Source organism: Berghia stephanieae, chromosome 1 (assembly GCF_034508935.2).
Source record: "Berghia stephanieae isolate SIO BIC M18660-M18661 chromosome 1, UCSD_Bste_1.3, whole genome shotgun sequence".
NCBI classification, from domain to species: Eukaryota; Metazoa; Mollusca; class Gastropoda; order Nudibranchia; family Aeolidiidae; genus Berghia; species Berghia stephanieae.
The window spans coordinates 82,488,385-82,509,625 of NC_088360.1; the positions used below are offsets into that span (position 1 = coordinate 82,488,385).

The following is a 21,241-nucleotide window of genomic DNA, read 5'->3' on the forward strand; positions in this document are numbered from 1 at the left end:
GTGTGTGTCTGTGTGTGTACATTGAGGACATTTCAAATAGGTACAGATGAGATATGCTCTTTTCAGTAGAAGGAATACCAGCAAATGAAATTGAATCGTTTACTCATAAAAACCCCAATCAGTGTCCAATCCAAATAGGATGTCGCTGCGTCAGAAGAATGAATGAAGTTGACGTCAGTCAGATTCTTGTTATTGTTTTTAGACCACAGGATAGGAGGTCAGTTCATACTTAATTCTTTTATTACGATATCTACCTAAGTACATGCTAAGCAACCGAATCGGCCAGACCGGCAGTTTGTGAAAAATAATTTGACACACTGAGGGAATTGCACTTGGATACAAGACGACCCATGGGTTGTTTTTTGTTTTGTTGTTTGTTTTTGTCTTTTTTTCTTTTCTTTTTTTTTTTTTTTTTTTTTTTTTGTCTTTGTTTTGCTTTTGTTGGGGTTTGTTTTCCCAATTGCCTGTGTTAAAATTGTGCCTGGTGCTCAGGATCTGTGGGGCTGATTTTTCCGGGTGACGGGCAAATACTTATGATGGTTTTGCTCGTAACTATCACAAAACCCTTTTAAAATGTTGGTTTTGCTATAGTTGCCCTCACAATATCGTTCACTGTGTTTCACACCACTAAAGGACGCAATCGGTGACAATAAATGCATTCACTCAAAGATTTCAAAAAGCTTTTTTTTAAAAAAAGTCAGTCATGATAAGAAACAATTATCTTCTTACACACTTACCTTGACAACGTGTTCATTTGTTAAAGCTTGAAGCAAGACAATTTCTTTGACAATTTTGTGGGCTGCTTTGGCGTAACAATCTGTCATATTCAATCCCCGACCAACACACTCGCTCACTGTATGTCCACTCACGTCGACAGTCTTCACCGCCATACTCCGGCCGTCCAGGTCAACTTTGTAGACAGCTTTGTTCCACCCCGAACCTAAATATTGTAGATTTTCCAATCTGTCAACATCCGCACAAGTTAGTAGATCTTTTCTCTCCACCAACAACTCTCCGATTTTATATTTCACAAGATTTTCTTGCATCAGCTTACGTATTCTACCCTCCGTGCCCGAATACTGCACACTATTTCCAATGTTTTGGATTTTGGGCAAAAAGTCTGAAGCATATTCATTGAATATATCTCGTTGAATATCTCTTCTATTACGTGAATGTTGGAGATTTGATGGAATGTTGTCTTGGAGGTCACTAATGACGTCACGATTAGAGTGGCTGTCTACAAATGAACGATAGGATTGAAGCATGACCAAGTTACCGCAAACGATAATGAAGATACAGGAACCAGCAAAGAGTCGTATGCTGTCCATGGAGTAGCCACGTGACCTCCGCTTAGAAAGGGATGAATACTTCATCATATTGGTTGGCTGAGGTCCCAAGGTTTCAAGTTTACGTTATAGCGACAAAAGAGAATCTTGCAGGGCTGAGTTGATACTGTCAGACCATTGATTCATAATTTGGTGTGGGTCTCATTTGGTGATAGTCAGCTGCTATTCTAGACATCGATGACAAATAATCCTGTAAATAAAAGATATAATAAGAATTCAGTAATAAAAGTCAATATACCACGAAGAGATTGTTTAATCAATAAACAATATTGAAAGAATGAGAGTTAAAAATCTGAAGAATATGAATTACAGACAATAAAATCATTGTTGGAATTTTTTGCAGCAGTAAAAATGAAGAAAGATAAAGACAGAAAAGAAAAGAAAAGAAAAAGAAAACAAAATACAAGATAAGTCAATAATGGAAAATAATATAATGGGAATCATTTTGTTGAAGAAAGTAATGGCAAAATGCGCTCATTCATGAAAGAAAACCGGTTATGAGAAATATATACACAAAACGTTTTCTTCATCTCTTCAATAACTTGCCCAGAGAGAGCTCGGGAAAATGGGCAAATTGCATATCCTGTCATGAACTAGAGAACAGCGTGTAGTGGTTGCAATTAGTCGCCTCTCTAGAGGTAACGGAGAGTAAAACTCGGCAACACAAATTTAAAATATAATTGAGCTTACCACAATTATTACCACAATAATAATACCACACACGGAGTCATATACGCTATATTCTGAAATAACTTTCTACAACAACAACATGTAGTCCACACGTTTTACAAAAACAACAAAAAGCCAGTTCCACGAACACCTTAATAAATACGGAGAATATCATGACCACCTCTTCGCTCAATAACTGTTCCGTCCGCTGTCCGATTCGTCACGGTCTGATCTTGAGAGTCCAGTCATCCAGTACAAAAAGCTCTGGCTTCGGGTACTTCAAGCCCCAGTTCACAAGGTTCCCCCTCCCCTTTGTTGACATTAGAGTTCCATACTAGACCAGTTAATCTTTCCGTTTCGATTCAGACCAACGCTTACACTAAACCCTCATCTAACCGATAGACCATAATATACCAATCCGTATTGGGTTATTGGCGTATGTCGTCATCGTTTCGACGTCGTCGTTGTTGTTGAGGTCATCGACGTTATCGATACGTTATCGTCTTTTCATGGACGTCGATCAATTACAATCCAAGGTCATTATAACTACTAACTGAAGATAAGCCAGCAATTTAGTTTGGCATGTCGTTACTATTATGGAGAATTTGGCATGTTATGTGCTATTTGGCATTTGGGGGATATTTTGCTTTCTTTGCAGGCAAAACTAAATTATTTTGCAATGTCAACAATAGGCCTCTCCCTCTAGTAATCAAAGATAAAGAAAGAATAGAATATCAGGTGTAAGTAGGAGGAGCGATTTATATTCAGGTTTTCGTCCATACGATTTTCGACCACATTATGATTTGTTACTCTCCAACGGTGGGATATTTCTGAATAAATGTAAACGCATTGTTTTGTTTATGAATGTTGTAATTATACCCAAAGGCCACGCAGAACAAAATGACCTATTGTGCTGTTGGATATTCTAAAAAACTATGAACACTTTTAAAAAAAATTAAGTTGGTCATTTTGAGCACATTCATTTTGCGATGTGACCAATGCCTCGAACAAATAGTGTTTTATATAATATTGGAAATAGCTGTTGACTTCAGACTCCACGTGAAGCGCTTTGAACACTCTAAGCAGGTATTGCGCTATATCAATGAAGTTCATGTTTTGTTTTGTTTTTAATTTCTTCTGGTTACTTGAATTATTGGACTGCGTTAAATGATAATATTTAACTACTCATTATGTATGCTGTGATATCAGTCTCTCATATCTATAAATATAAGCAGAAAACAGCCATGAATCATGCATTCAGGGGGAGGTAAGTGCGCTAAAATCGTTATTGCCATCGGGAAAGGGGGGGGGGGGGGGTTGTTGTGTTTTATTCCCCCAAACACAGCTCTACTGTTTATAAGTATTTATTATTGTCATTCGTAACGGTACCCAGAATCCACAGTATTTTCGTATTTAAGAATCGGACATGAGTCGTCGTCCTGTAATATTATTCAGAAAGAATTTTAAAAGAAATCCATACAAACACGACCTACATGAACTCTGCAATTTGTATGCAAGTGTATTATATAAGTAAGCAGTTTGGCTTTGATAAAAGTTTTGCTTTACTGTGACAAAACACATTTTAAAATCTATTTTGGCCTGTAAAGTTTCCCTTCAAATATCGATCGGTTAAAATGACACCCAACTTGTCAAAAACACTATAAAACCTGAGACTTCATCTCAACATTCTCATGTTTGAGACTGTGACAAGGTGAAGGTCAATTCAATCACTCAAATTTTTAAGTGAACGTTTTCTTGCCAAAATGCTAAGAATAAAAGTGTTTTGTCGGCGTAGAGAAGAGTGGGATATTGTATTGGCGGGATTATATCCTTCTCTGACAATACCCAAGAGCTGTCATATATATTTATTATTGTATTGGCCTCGCTGAATGAGTCAGGAGATACATATAATACAGATTACTAATTGCACGTACTTTGTGTTTGGGAAATAATGAGCGGGTACGGTTGTGTATCATTCGTATGACCATTGTTTTGGTTTGCAAACGGGACAATGTCCTTGTAAGTGCCATATTGTTTTGGTTTGGAGTTCAGGTACATAATAATGATTTGTTGGCTGGCGGAATTAGTCAAGGATTAGTTTCATAACGCCCTTCTTATCCCCGTCATTGGGCCAGGGATAAGGAAGGCCGCAGGCTGACAGCTATGGCAGGGCAACTGAGTGACTGACCACCACACTGGACACTACAAATACTACGACAGCCACTCGCTGAGTCTCCCCAGGGGCGGAATCGAGTGACCCAGGGTCACGTTGGGAGAGAGATTGACGAAGAAAGTTAATCAATAGCGGAATTTCATTTACAATAATTCTATAAGATGAAGAATGTGAAAGAAAAATAACTATGGGATTATGGTGTGTACTTTTAATGCTTTGAAACATATTATTGCAAATTTTTAAAATTATGAGATGTCTAAATTCGAATTTTAAAAAGGAAAACGTCCCAATGATCCTTTCTGAAATAAGATGAGTTTTTTGCATGGTTGTTCATATGCTAATTAAAGGCCTAATACATCAGTCACATTGAGAAGAAAAAAACAAGCGTACTCAATAAGTCGTTGTATACCCACGATTATTCTGAAATATTTTCTAAAGGGAATAATCTGAATCGATATATATTACGATAGACTAGCATTTAAAATTTATAAAAAAATTAATATCACAGATGCCCTAGCAAGGTCCAATTACGAACACCATAGAACATCGACGAAAAACTTTAATGCTCACAGTCTTTTATAAAACAATAAATAGCGACAACTCACGAATCCCAAACTCTTTAAACATAGATCAAACAAGAACAAGAAAGTTGAAACTCACATCAGGACTGAAATTTATTTATAAAAAGTTTCTTCCAGAGAGCTGCAAGAGAATGAAATTCATTGCCAAGTCAAGTCATCAGCCTTCAATTAGACATTTGGTCTTAAAGATGCCATAACCCTTGCGCTGCAAATATCTTATAATGGTTTTTGTAATTTTCCATTGTTCACACAAAAACTCTTCGTTTAACAGCTCTTTGTTTTAGAAATCTACTGTCCCGATATACTCTTAAATAAACAACATCAATGGGCTCTGACCCTGGGGTGCTAGTCTTGAATACTTATATATTTATTTTATATAATATCGTACAAGGGTCGCTATCCAATCCTCGCAAAACCTGACACTGGAATTTGACAGTGATTTCTTCTCTGAATGGATTTGACGTCAAAAAGCGGTGAAGGAATGCGCGAATAGGAAGAGATGGGTCTTGACGCAGGGTTTGAAAATAAAAAAAAAGAAGATAAAAATAGGAAACAGAAAAAAAAGATAATCAGAAACGAAATCGAGCCAGTATAGAGGTTTCATAATTTTCAAAGAAAAAGATTTCGTAAAATATTCTCCAGTGAAAAATATTAGTACACTGTATATGGGCATACAATTTAGATATCACATGGAAATACGGGTCTTTCTATTTTGTAAGAATTAAAACTCATAAAATCTATTCGTTATTATGCATGTGTCCAAAACTCTGCGATGAGTCATTTTCTTTCTTTCTTTTTCTTTCTTTTTTTTTTTTTTTTTTTGTTTGTACAAACATTCTCTTTTTTTTTTTTTTTATCATTCATGAGTGTTTGTCAGAAAGACGACAGACAGAGTAAGGGATGTTGGTTTAGGTTTGGGATAACACCTTCTCTCCCCAATTACAAGCGGTGAACAAAGAGAGCGGGCAAAGGCCGAAATATGGACAAAGCAAGGTGTTAAATTTCGAGGTTAGAGCCCGAGAAAGTCCCGTGGCTTTATTTGGTTAAAGCAACGCCGCTGATTTTGAGCTACAGTTGACGTGGGGTTTTTTTTCCTCTTCAGTCTCTACATCAGAAACGTTTTGTAAGAAAAATATTCATATTAGGGAGCTCTTACGACAAAATCTCGGAGGTATATGATGTTGTATGTAGCTATGATTATGTATATTATGTATTATGTATGTATTTATGTCAATGTAGTTGTGTATGTATATTATGTATGATGTTGTATGTATGTAATGTATGTATGTATGTATGTATGTATGTATGTATTATGTAATATGTATGTATGTATGTATGTATGTATGTATGTATGTATGTATGTATGTATGTATGTATGTATGTATGTATGTATGTATGTATGTATGTATGTATGTATGTATTTGTATGTATGTATGTATGTATGTATGTATGTATGTATGTATGTATGTATGTATGTATGTATTGTATGTATGTATGTATGTATGTATGTATGTATGTATGTATGTATGTATGTATGTATGTATGTATGTATGTATGTATGTATGTATTGTATGTATGTATGTATGTATGTATGTATGTATGTATGTATGTATGTATGTATGTATGTATGTATGTATGTATGTATGTATGTATGTATGTATGTATGTATGTATGTATGTATGTATGTATGTGTATGTATGTATGTATGTATGTATGTATGTATGTATGTATGTATGTATGTATGTATGTATGTATGTATGTATTGTATGTATGTATGTATGTATGTATGTATGTATGTATGTATGTATGTATGTATGTATGTATGTATGTATGTATGTATGTATGTATGTATGTATGTATGTCACTTTCACAGAAAGGTTCATTACCTAGAAACGGGCTACAAGAACATGTGTTTTCGTTAAAATGTGCAGTATCAGATTTTTTACACTCATCGGGAAAATTATATTTATGCTTTGTAGACATAAAAGATGCATTTGGAAGTATAGATCACGAATTTATGCTACGTCAACTTAATGAATATTCATATCCTTCAGTATTCATCAACATTACTAAGGATATTTATAACAAAGCATCATTTCAAGTAAAAGTCCGAAATCACCTCACAAATACAATCTACAGAGACAAAGGTATAATCCAAGGATGTCCATGGTCTGTAATTGTCTTTGAACAAGGAATAGATAAATGGCTAAGATGGATCGAACAAAACCATACCTCTCCGCAGATGCCACTACCCATCCAAGGTTACGTTGACGACGTCACGTTACTAGCAAAAAGTGAAGAAGTAATGAATCAATTGTGCAATAAAACAACTCAATTTATGAATGCAACGGGAATGAATATAAAACCCCCAAAATGCGCCATAACATCTGGCCAACGTTCAGGTAACAACTGGAACAAAAAATTCAAATTACCAACAGTAACAATACAACAACATGAAATACCAACATTAGAAAAAGAAGAATTTTACACGTATTTAGGACACAACATCAACCTGACAAACAAAAGTGATGAACATCAACGAAAAACGATAATCGAAAAATTTAGAAACAATATGAACCTTTTAGATGTTTCCCCTCTGCCGTCTTCAGCCAAACTGTGTCTTTTGAGTTCAATGTGCTTTTCAATTCTAATGTTTTATTTTTGTAATCTCATGTTTACCGAAAAGGACCTTAATGAAATTGAAAATATAATTGTGAACAAAGTTAGAAATTGGTTACATTTAAATAATTCGAGTACAAGGTCATTCATGTTTTGTCCAAGATCAAAAGGTGGTCTCGGGTTACCAAACCCTAAAATAATTTATTATGCAAAACACCTATCCTTTGCCCTGTCCATCCTTAATTGTGACGATGACAGTGTGAAGATAACAGCCACAAACAGCCTGAACCTTCATCTAACGAAAAGAAAAATTCTACGCGCCTCATTAGACGAAAACGAAGAAAACACTTTTGCCGGTTTTTGTCACAACGGCAAACGCCTTCAAAATAATACAAAAGTTAATTGGCCAAAGTCATTTTGGGTGGATCTTTTTGAAAAGTGTATCCGCCAAAATGTTTCCTTAATAAAAGATGAAGATTATGTGATGTCTGTACAGGCTGATAGTGACGTCAGTTGTTCTTTTAAGTCCCCAAAATGTTTTCAAAACTTCTTAAAAGTGTGAGACTGAATGAGATAGCTACCCATTTCCATGAACTGGCGTCCAAAGGAAGAATTGTTAGAGAAGCCACTGGGGTAAACCACGCTCTCTCCTCCAGTTTCATATTCAATCATAAATTCCCTGACGAAATTAGAACGTTTGCTATAAAATGCCGCTTGCAGCTTCTGGAGTGCGACAGTCTACTTCATACATATTACCCATTGTCGTACTCCAAAGGCTGCAAGATCTGTAATCATCCGTCAGATACGGTATCTCACGTTGTAAACGGATGTACAAAATTCAAATTAATATATCAAAAACGACACAATAGAATTGTTGACATTATTTTTGACAAAATACCTAAAAACGGCACTACTCAAATTTTCAGAGACACATTCACCAGACCAAGTTTTTTCGACAGTGACAAATCCTCATTTAATACTAACAGTAATCGACCGGACATTTTAAAAATCAACAAAGAAATGAAAACAGCCCAAATTGTTGAAATTTCAGTCCCATTTGATGCTCATATTAACAAGTCATTCCAAACTAAATTTGAAAAGTACTTTCCTTTATGCATGGAAATAAATGCTCTTGGATATAAATCCGAGGTTATCGTTCTTTCTGTAGGTAGCCTCGGCTATGTCCATGGTAGATTTGTGAATGGCTTAAAGATTCTGGGCATTAAAAGCAAAGAAACAAAAGTCCTTTCAAAATATATAAGCAACAGTGCCATCATTGGCTCTTACAAAGTTTGGAGACAAAGATGTAAAATTCATCATAATTAGTAGCACTACATATTTAATAATATAGATATTTGTCTATTTATATATCCCTCTATCTATATGTATCCATCTATTTGTCAAATATTCCAAATATATCAATTTGTATATGATTGTAATAATCGATTTAATTTTTCATTACTGTTTATTATTATTATTATTTATTATTATTATTATTATTATTATTATTATTATTATTATTATTATTATTATTATTATTATTATTATTATTATTATTTTATCATCACCATCATATCATCATCATCATCACCATCATCATCATCATCACATCATCATCATCATCATCATCATCATCATCATCATCATCATCATCATCAACATCATCATCATCATCAACATCATCATCATCATCATTATTATTATTATTATTATTATTATTATTATTATTATTATTATTATTATTATTATTATTATTATTATTATTATTATTATTATTATTATTGTCATTATTATCATCATCGTAATTATTAGTACTGTTGTTATCATCACCACAATTATCAACATTATTATTAATATTATAGTGATAGGGATTATTATTATTATTATTATATTATTATTATTATTATTATTATTATTATTTTTATTATTATTATTATTATTATTATTATTATTATTATTATTATTATTATTATTATTATTATTATTATTATTATTAAATTGTTGTTGTTGTTGTTGTTATTATTATTAATATCATTGCTACCGTTGTTACTCTCATCGTCGTCGTCTCCATCACCGCCATAGCCACCACTGTTATTGTCATCATCGTCTTCATCATCATCAACATCATCATCTTCATCATCATCATCATCATCATCATCATCATCATCATCATCTTCATCGTCACCATCGTCATCATCGTCGTCATTATCATTATCATCGTCATCAACACTAATATCATTATTACCTCTGGGACATTCTGTGGCAGAGTCTGAAACTTCACTGTTCAAATTAATACTCCAGCTCTATACATTGTACATTATTTTAGGAAATGGTATTATGTCAATGAATATGTTACCCTTGTTACATTATCATGTATATTTCCTGAAATAAACAATTTTGATATGTATGTATGTATGTATGTATGTATGTATGTATGTATGTATGTATGTATGTATGTATGTATGTATGTATGTATGTATGTATGTATGTATGTATGTATTTGTATGTATGTATGTATGTATGTATGTATGTATGTATGTATGTATGTATGTATGTATGTATGTATGTATGTATGTATGTATGTATGTTTTATGAATGTGTTTAGACAGATGGATAGACATACTTACAGACAGACAGATAGATAGATAGATAGATAGATAGATAGATAGATAGATAGATAGATAGATAGATAGATAGATAGATAGATAGAAGATAGATAGATAGATAGATAGATAGATAGATAGAAGGTAGAAGAGAAGTAGTATAGATGATAGAGGAAGATGATGAAAACAGTTAAGAATATGAGAGGTCCAGAAAAGGAGAAAGTTGAATTGAAAACTCTGAGATATTATGAAGATTCAACCGAAATGAAAGTTTTTAAAATGGTTCAGAATAATCATCATTCGATTGAAAATCATATTGTCAAAACTTTCTGGCTTAAATTAAATACATGCCTCGATTTAAAATGTTCTTTGTAAAATTTGGGTTTTTTGTAATCGATTTGATAGTTTTGAATTGAGGATTAAGCGTTTTGTTATAATAGTTCAAATACGTGTCTTTTTTCTTTTTTTTTTTTGTTTTTGTTTGTACGTTGTTGGGTTCTTTTTTTTCTTTTTCTTTTCTGTTGTTGTTGTTTTTTTTTTTTTTTGTTTGTTTTTTTTTCTTTTTTCGGGGGGGGGGGGGGGGGGGGGTTCAGGATATAGCAGTACTTCCTATTTTCATGTCATTCAACCCGATTTCATTCCACACATAATAAATTTCAATTTGCAATACTGCAGTACTAAAATGAACATTATAAAGAAAACAAAATCTGGCCATAACATTTATAGGCACCTCAAAACTCGATCGATAAACATAAAATGCCCAAATTGTCAAAATTCTTAAACCTAAGACTTCTGAATTCTCACTCTTGATAATTTTTGACATATTGAGAGTCATTTTAACCAATTTTTGTTTATGTAAAATGATGTCGGATAAAACAGAAAAAAAATGTCAGAGAACGGCATGAAGTGATCTTTAGAAACAGCGATCTCCGAGCCGCTGGAGTCACGTGATTTATTCGTAATTATTGGGGGGGGGGGGGGATCATTCGGAACAGATCGTTTTAATTTAATGAAATTTCGTTTACTGATCTGTTGTCTTGAAATTAGTTAAAGATTCAAGTTGTTTGGTTTGGTTGCCATTGTCGTCATCGTTGTTGGGGAAGGGGGGAATTTTTAAACGTTTAATAAATTGTTTGGCCTTTTAAAGATTTAAAAATGATGTTTTCTACAATACATTATCATAATCTTTTAAATGAGATACAAAAAATTTTTTTTAAAAAAATGAATGGAGCTTTTGTCAATATCAACTATATATTTTTTATGAAAATGGTTTATCTTATACAGCTACATTCACGTAACATTTTGTAATACAAACGTTCAAGCGCATAATGAAACTACAGTCAGATGTGATTGATCAGGCGTAGAATGAATATGCTCTCAGTGCACACATATCTATCCCTTATTTTTTTCTTTAAAAAAAAAGAAAAAAAAATAGAAAGAAAAATAGAAATGTGGGTATCGTGTTTCCGGGTTTTTGTTATGATTTCCCTGCCAAGCCCGGCCTACCCCACCCCAGCAGACCTAGTGCTGACACCCAGACATGCTTCACCGTCGTACGATTTGCATTCCTCTATCTTGTCTTCTTGCATTATCTTCATCTCTAGATACTTTTTTCCGTATCTATTTAAAGGAGGGCCAATAAAAGCTTTAATGAAGCCGGAGTCGCATCGCTGTAAATGCGCAATTGGTAAAACATGTAAGATATAGATAGAAGTTAAGAAATTGACGTCAATCCGTGCTTTGTTTTTGATTTTAGACAGCCATTTTGTAATTATTTTGTAATCACTAAACTTTATCAATCAGACTATAAACGTTCAAGGTAACACACATTTTTGTGTTTCGGTACGTTATATCCGCCTGGCGGACGTTGTGAGTAATTTACGTAAACCCAGTGCATCAATGACGTTAGATAAGAGTAAAATCAAACTCCGACTTTAACAGGATTGGAAACACAAAATGCTCATTCTTAAAGTAATCTACCATTCACTCTGAGGATATGACAAGTCGGAAGTGACCTCTCTAGCCTATTATTTGAGTCAGTTGTTTTTATTTTTTGTTTGTATGGTTGTTTGTTGGTTAAGTTTTGTTTTGCTCAGTTTTTGCTTTTATTTTGATTTTTTTGTTTGCTTGTTTGTTTGTTTGTCTGTTTGCTTGGGTTTTTTTTTTTTTTTGTTTTTTTTTTTCGGACAAATTTCTTTTTAAGTTGATGTGCAGGCTGATAACCCAACGCAATGCAGGGCTTGTTTAAACATTGTTATAATGAACAATATGTTTGCGTTGGCTTGAGAATAGTCCCATTACAACAATGGGCCGATATTTATTAATATGAGTTATCAAACCTGCATATAAGTACTCACTGTTTCATGTAAATAAATTGAAGAGTAAAGTTCAGAAATTTATTAAAGCCATAAAGTTAAGCTAAATAATTATATTTCACGGTATGATGTTTTTATGGAAGATTTTTTTTTCAAAAACATTATTAAAATAAGCAGGTAATGAAAAGTAACTTAGAAAAGAAAGAGAAGAAGAATTCCTGCCCGTGGACTGGAAATTAAATTCACGCAATGACAAAACCAGAGAATCAACAATAATAGTATTAAGACAAAGCCAAATAGGTTATCTAGCAATGAAAACAGATATACAGAACACAAAAAACAACATGCGATCGATGATAAGACAGAGGGGAATCACGTGACTCTACCCCCCCCCCCCCCCCCCCCACCACCACCACCACCCAACCCGAACTCATCCCCGATCTGCATCACAGTTCAGTTCGTATCCAAGACAAACATTTGTTTTTATTTTTCGCTCTACTAGTAACGAAACTAAGTAACTGTATTTTATGAAATGTATAGATTACTTTTTGAGCGCCGTATCATTCTTCTCTCTCTCTCTCTCTCTCTCTCTCTCTCTCTCTCTCTCTCTCTCTCTCTCTCTCTCTCTCTCTCTCTCTCTCTCTCTTTTCTTTCTTACCTTTATGACTTGCCTGTCATTATCTCATGCATGCACCCCTCTTGCTTACTTTCACTGCTATATACATTCACTCTCCTTCAGTATTATCCGTAGAGGTATTTATCTTTTAATATTTTTTTCATATGACCTATGAAAGCAAAAACTTCATGCAAGAAAAAAATGACTTCACACACAAAAGAGGGGAGGGGCAAATCGTGAAATTCTGCTAAAAACGAAATTAGTCAGAAATGATATTTTGATTTAATCTTAGCAGATTGTATAATCTTAAAAAATGAAGGCAGTACATTGAAACCTTAGAATGTTTCATCATCATCAAAAACAATGGCAAGAAAAAATACATAAATCAAAAACAAAACAAAACAATACCTAGCACGTTTCACATTTGCGCAATTGATGTATATAGACTAGAGATTTATATTTCAAGGAGTAAAACCGACGTGCACTTATTTGCAGGTCTGATAACCCAATTCTTTATGGGCTCATTGTTGTAATGGAAATCTCAAAACATGACGCAAAATAGTGTCCATTACAACTATGTTAAACTAGGCCCATAAGGATGTTCGGATGTCAGACATGCATATGCACATGTCGAGTAAAACTAAATTTAGACCAAATTCTTTAGTTTATCAGATTGTTACATTTGGAATACATTAAAATTAAATTTTAAATAAACAACGCGAGTTCTGTTAACTAGTTTTGGGGTTTTTTTTTATTGATTGACAAAGAATCAAATTCATTAGGACACAATATATATATATATGATTATTGCCTGTCATTATAAAAAAACAAACGTCATTTATCATTTAGAAGATAAGATAAGATAATGTTGGCATGTTTATGTCTATTTTCTAAGGAAAGGAATTTTTTAAAAAAATCAATCAAACTAGAAATGATAGAGGCGACTGTAATGAAAAAAAAAATCGATACACGTAATCCCATAATATAAGTCGATGCAATTCGTCGATTATAAGGATTTGTTATCTGTTGAACTAGTTTTAACGTTGCTTGGTAACGAAGAGGATATTGTAAAGCTATTATAAAATAATTTGATAAAAGAAATATGCCATTGTTTATGGAGGCCTACAATCATTGCCCTCCAAACTCAAGTATGTAATTGCTATAATATTATGATTGAGTGAAAAACGCCTTTCCTTTCTTCTTTTCCAACGGACCCAAGAGATAGTCTAATCCATTCTCATACATTCGTTTCTTCTGACATTCTTCATTTTTCTATTTCTCTATTTCCCATTTTTAATTTACCATCGGAGCGTTATTTCTGACAGCAGCGGGTCTGTTATTTGAGTAACGTGTCAAGCCATCTGTTGCAAGCCGTCCAAACACAACAAACTCTGACACACTCAATATTCTTTTCTTCAATTTTTAACCAGTTTTAACCGTACTCTGGAAAAACTCGTATTTAAAAATTTGGCCAGAAAACTCGTCCTTCAAATATGGATTTATTTAAATGGCCCTAATCTTGGCAAACACTCTCAAACCTGGGACTTCGCGTCGAGTTTTATGGCCAAATTTTAAAATATAAAATACAAATTCTTCCAGTGCACGGCTGAACTGGTTAAATGCATTCAATTCTTTTTGCTCCTTATCGTTATTTAACTGTTCGTCCTACTTCTGCAAATGTTACTTTAAACTTTAAAAATTTGAAAAAGAAATCGTTTTATCGGTTACACAATTATCTGAAAATAATAATAATAATAATAATAATAATAATAATAATAATAATAATAATAATAATAATAATAATAATAATAATCAATAATAATAACAATAATAATAACAATAATAATAATAATAATAATAATAATAATAATAATAATAATAATAATAATAATAATAATAATAATAATAATAATATAAATAATAATAATAATAATAATAATAATAATTATTATTATTATTATTATTATTATTATTATTATTATTATTATTATTATTATTATTATCATTATATACATATATATATATATATATATATATATATTATATATATATATATATATATATATATATATATATAATATATATATATATATATGACATATTAACAGAACATACAAAAAATACGGTCTAACACTCGACTACTTTCACAATCCAGCGGCGGAATCTAACTGGTGTGTAACGTTTTATAAGATGTAAGCGACTTTGTGCAAATTCTTGCTTTTAATGTATAATGGTTATAGACTGAATTTCAAATTGGCCTTTGCCATGTCGATAATAAGATGTTAAACATCATATTATATACATTGGTTATCGGTTATATACCAATGCTAAAACGTTGTAGTGAAAACAGAGTAAAGCAAACAATAGACATGCCATTGATAAAATTAATTTGAAGCAATGAGCGACATACATCTATCAATAGAATTGTCAAAATGATAAATTAGGGAACGGTTACGGCTATGATATTAAAACATAAAAAGGTGTGTATAAAACAGTCCAGACAAAGCAAAAAGCAAAATACAAGAATTTTTTTTCTCTCCAAAAATTGAGGCTTTGTCTGGCACTGTTTCATGTATACCTTCACAGGTCTTTATATATCAAAATAATTAATCGTCTCTCTCTCTCTCTCTCTCTCTCTCTCTCTCTCTCTCTCTCTCTCTCTCTGTCTCTCCCCACCCCCTTCTTTTGTTCTTTTTTTTTTTTTTTGAATAAAGATTTATTTTAAAAAAGAAAAGAAAAAAAAATAATCTGATGAATACAAGAACATTTTTTTTTGGGGGGGGGGGGGGGGGTAAATGAGATTTAAAGGATAATATAATCAGATTCTAAAGGAGAACTTAACGGTCCCTCCGATGAATAAGTCAAAAATTACTAATCGGCCCCCTTCCTCCCTCCCCCCCCCCCCCCCCCCCCACCCTCCTCTCATATGCGCGCGCGCGCACACACACACACACACACACACACACACACACACACATATACACACACCGTTCGTCTCTGCGCTCATAACATATTATAGAGGAGACGTGATATATACGATAACCTTTGAAAAAAAAGTAGGAAACCCGATATCATTCATCATTCAACAAGTCAGACATTCACTTGATTATCCGCTATTCATTGATCAGTCAAAATACGTTTACTCATTCAAACTGAAGAGATATGACATATCAATCTTATCTTCTGTGTCATAGATAGAAGGTATAAATAGATCGAATCTACAAGTACATTGATAGCTGATAGCAGCTACAAAATATGAAGCTTCGAAGATGGGGCAGGTTCTTCAATTGATGATGATAAATAAGATAACCAAGCAGTGACAAAACACTATCTTAAAAATGTCTCTCGACAACTTTTACGTCAATATTTAATCCGGGACCTTCCGATCCGAAGGCGAGTGTGTCATATCACCACATGTGAATTTACCGTTTTTCAAAAATTTCTTTACATATAATCACTTAAATTATCAATAAAAAGTTGGATTTGATAGAGACAAACCGATCTCTGGGTTACACAGAGTGTCTTTAAAAATACAATTTGCTCATGTTAGAATTATTAATTTTAGCTTCAGCTACAAAGATGCATATGAATTTTTAATTTTAAAAACTTCTTGAAAATGAAGATTTGGTGCCAGATCCAAAGTAAATTAAAAACCTCCCAAGTTGTTTTTCTTCCGTTCTTGCTGAGGTCAAATGAATCATTTATAAAGATAAATATAGTGAGTGCTATTTTCCCCCCATGAAAACTGCGCATTTTTAAAATTTTGAGTAATAAGATCTGTTTAAACATTAGAAAAATTGGAAAATAATAAATACTATATTATTATCATACCATAACTGAATAATATAATGTGTTCATGTAATGGTCAAGTATAGATCTATGCAGCAAGATGGTCAACGAGCGTCTTTTGTCCTTGCAAAACTGAAGATTATAAATTCCTCTTTAAGTCAGGATAGTGGTAGTGATAAAGTTGTGTCAATGCGATTAATTGCTTTTCTCCTTTCTTTTAATGGGCGTGCGCTTACCTTGCACGATATTTTATTGCGTCAAAGTGACAAATTAAGGAGAAGGCACTGGTGTTAAGATACTGATATGAAAAAGTGTGTATAAAATGGTCTGAAAGAAAGTACAAGAAAAAAGAAAATCAACCTTCGACCCGTGAGCAGGCTGATTTTTTTCCTTGTATTTTTCCTTCTTGCTTTGTCTAGCACTGTTTCATACACACTTTTTCATATCTTTATTGCATCAAAATGCAGCGTTCTATGGAGAAAAATGTGTATCCATGTGTATCTTTCATTTTACTCCTATTGGGTCAATATTCACTTAATATTTTCCACATTTCATTTACTCGTGATAAGACATTCTATTCACGATAACATAAGGATATCTTCATTTTTCTACTTTTCCTCAATCTCACCGTGCTTTTTATGATTTTTTTTTTCATACCACTGCATCTTGCCTTTTCGCTCTTATCTTCCCTGTCAAGAAATGCCAGTGCGTGAAGATGGCGACTAATGTAAACAATGCCTGGCAAACAACGAGGTGTCACGGTAGGGATAAAGATGTTATGTTGTCAGATTGGCCTCCAGATAATATGGAAGTAGCCATAAATGATAGGATACGGTGACGGTAGCTGTTTTTTGCTTTTTGATCATAGAGCAAAATTAAGCTTTATGCATAAAAATATAACAAAATAAGTAGGGTGCAAATTCGAAGACATAAAAATAGAGACACTAATGAGTTTGTTCCTGGGGGTGAGAGTTAATATTTGCTGTATAGGTAATTGTAGCGCCTTTGTGATTTTTTGAAACTACATACCATAAAATAAGGTTTAAGAGTAACAGAGGCTTAATTAGGCATAATTATTATTATTATCATTACTATTATTATTATCATTATTATTATTATTATCATCATCATCATCATCATCATCATCATCATTATTTTAAATAAAATCAAAACAAACAAATAAAATATAGGCAACTACGCCTCCGCGTGCCAAGTTTGGAAAAGAATATTATTATATTAACGAGTTGATCTTATCAGTGCATTTTTTCAACACCAATTTCTTCCACGCGATATCTTATCAACCTCATTAAGACATGTCATGTCTCTGCCACTCCAAGTGCTCTCAACTCATTGAACCACTCAAGTAGAATGGACTGTTTTGGTGAAGGAGAAGAGTGTAATAATATGTGACTCATCTATACAGATCCGCTTTACAACAATTTAAAACAAACAAACAGGAAAAAAGTATGTAATAGGGGGGGGGGGGGGGGGGGGGGAATTATTCAGCTCCATTTTACCATTTCCGGTGAAAGCAATCCATCATGGCCATAATGGAGTCGGGAGTTTGTCCCAATTTACAATTTATGTAATATTATAGTAACAGTGCGCGTTGTATGTTATCCTATGGATAGGGTACTATTCAATCACAAAGTGCTCTCGTTTAGAACTAAAAGACCTTCATTGTTAAAGACAAAGGAATCAGATAGAGGACACATTTTCCAATGAGTTATTTGAGTAAGACGCGATAATTTGCTTTATAATATGGATCGAAAGATTATCAAAAACTGGTTTGAAGTTTCTCCTCCTCCTCCTACTCCTCCTCCTCCTCTTCCTCCTTCTCCCCCTCCTCCTCCTCCTTTTCGTCTTTCTTCTCCTCCTTCTTGTTTACGTTACAATGATCATAATCATTTCTCTGAAGTCCAGACTTACCACAGCGAATTCTACAGTTACTTACGTTATGTATAATCTACTCCACCCTTCTACACTCCCCCCCCCCCCCCCCCCACCCCTGTTTTTCTAACTCTACACCAATCTACACACTTTCCTTTAGTCATGAAGTCTAGCTTGTCTTCCATTGGTTGAGCAGATCGATAGGGTTATCACATCAAATCGAATGGAATAAAAGCTGATCATTGAATACCCGCTATCACACCGATGACATTGATTTCATTGACTATACACTATGCATGATAAATGGACTTGTTTGCTCTCTCTCTCTCTCTCTCTCTCTCTCTCATCTCTTCTCTCTCTCTCTTTCTCTTCTCTCTCTCTCTCTCTCTCTCTCATCTCTTCTCTCTCTCTCTTTCTGTCTGTAATTATCATTCTCTCTCTCTCTCTCTCTCTCTCTCTCTCTCTCTCTCTCTGTCTGTGTTTATGTGTGTGTTTGTATGTGTGTGTGTGTGTGTCTGTCTCTTTAACTCTCTCTCTCTCTCTCTCTCTCTCTCTCTCTCTCTCTCTCTCTCTCTCTCCCAATCTCTCTGTTTATATCACTCTCAAACAAGTTTTCTCTTCTTCTCTAACTTTATCGTTCTCTTCTTCTTCTTCTTCTTCTTCTTCTTCTTCTTCTTCTTCTTCTTCTTCTTCTTCTTCTTCTTCTTCTTCTTCTTCTTCTCTATCCCTCTCTCTCTCTCTTGTCTCTCTCTCTCTCTCTCTCTCTCTCTCTTTCTCTCCTCTTCTTTCTCTCTCTCTCTCTCACTCTTATCTCTCTTCTCTCTCTATCTTTCTCCTTTCTCTTCTCTCTCTCTCTCACTCTCTCTCTCTTTCACTCACACTCTTTCTCTCTCTCCCTCCCTCTCTCTTTCTCTCCAAATCCACCCACACATGCACAGGCAAGCACAAAAGCATCATTCAATGCCCCACCTCTCGTGATTTTCTCCTATTTGAAAACAACGACAACGAAATGTTTCCTTCCGCGATCAATGTTCGTTTGCAAATCTGAGATATGAATAAAGATGTGATAATGACGATTATAATAATAATTCTGCATGGCTGATGATGATGATGATGATGATGATGATGACGAGGATGACGATGATGACGACTACGATAATACTAATGATAATAGGAATAATTGGGGAACGGTGGCTCAATCTTGAGCTCTTTTTTATATAGCCAAATATCCACTAAATGTGCTTAAAGCGCTTTACAAAGGGTCGACAGATCAGTAGTAGTAGTAGTAGTAGTAGTAGTAGTAGTAGTAGTAGTAGTAGTAGTAGTAGTAGTAGTAGTAGTAGTAGTAGTAGAAGTTGTAATAGGAATAACTTTTAAAACATCCTCACATGTCACTTCCACACATGTCACTTGGGCTATAATGAAAAGAAATGTTTGATATTGTATTGATATGACCTATTTGGAGTATTATTATTATGTAGCAATAGGCCATTGAACAAATCGTGGAAATGAACTAACCATAATCAAACGCCTGCATTGATCTCTCTCTCTCTCTCTCTCTCTCTCTCTCTCTCTCTCTCTCTCTCTCTCTCTCTCTCTCTCTCTCTCTCTCTCTCTCTCTAATATATATATATATATATATATATATATATATATATATATATATATATATATATATATATATATATATATATATACTCTGTCAATCTATCGTTCTATGTCTCTCAATCTCTCTCAATCTCTTTATTATTCGTTCTTACTCTCTTAGCAATAAAAAAGACTAAATTATGATAGTTACCATTAATATCCATTATGTCGTTGAATTCATTATTCACTGTCCAGCTCACGTTTTATTTACTGACTGCAACGGAATGATAACTACAACGATATAAAACAATATGATGACAATCCATAAACATCCTAGAGCTTCCAAAGACCCATAAAACGAGAATAACACAGGCGTTCCGAATAGCAATAGAAATAACTCCTCTCTATAATACAAGCGATAACAAAAATTCCAGCAATAATTCTACTCTATAAAACTGCCATAAAATATATCTCGTTATTCGAGTACCTTGGAATAAATAGAAGTGAGTGAATGAAAGCTCCGTCGCGGATTCTTTTCTTTTCTTTCGTTTTAGAATCTAGATAAGGATATAATTTGTATTGCATGAAAATAAAATGTCACGCACACGTCCATTGATTTACGCACAGAACGGAATGAGAAGATATCTGTCCATTTGCCCATGATGTATGTGACGTTTTCATTCGTTTCTAAAAGAGCTGTGGAGCTGGTAGTGGGTGGCGGCAAGCCTGTTGCGGACCATCAAAATCCCATCGGAAAATGTTTCTGTCGCTTTCCGATTATCGATTTGTTGTGCGGGGTCATCCAGGCTGGATGTAATGCCGAGGAGAGATAGAATGATGAGAGGAAAGGGTGGATGGGGAGGGAGAGGGAGGGGGGGGGGTATGAGGGTGAGCGAGAGAGATAATAATGATAGATAGGTCTTGGATGGAATTGGAGATATTGGGGTGAAGGACCGGGAAACGAATGACGTGCGTGTTAGAAAGGTACAGTGATAGATAAAAATAGATGATAATATCATGATATCTGCAGATAGTAGATACTCACGAGTCACG

General features: G+C 33.8%; 1 protein-coding gene across 7 annotated transcripts in view; it reads right to left on the reverse strand.

The window, feature by feature from the left end:
• The window catches only part of LOC144959114 (extracellular tyrosine-protein kinase PKDCC-like), a 63,165-nt gene that overhangs the window by 29,137 nt on the left and 12,787 nt on the right, over window positions 1-21,241 (reverse strand). For 6 of the 7 annotated variants that reach the window (XM_078891562.1, XM_078891581.1, XM_078891592.1 and 3 more), the window contains exon 3: window positions 738-1,536. In XM_078891562.1, coding sequence (XP_078747688.1) covers window positions 738-1,376 — 639 coding nt within the window. In that variant the 5' untranslated portion in view covers window positions 1,377-1,536. Of the gene's footprint in view, window positions 1-737; window positions 1,537-20,399; window positions 20,847-21,241 lie in introns of those variants that run through there. The other variant, XM_078891601.1, reaches the window with a different exon arrangement.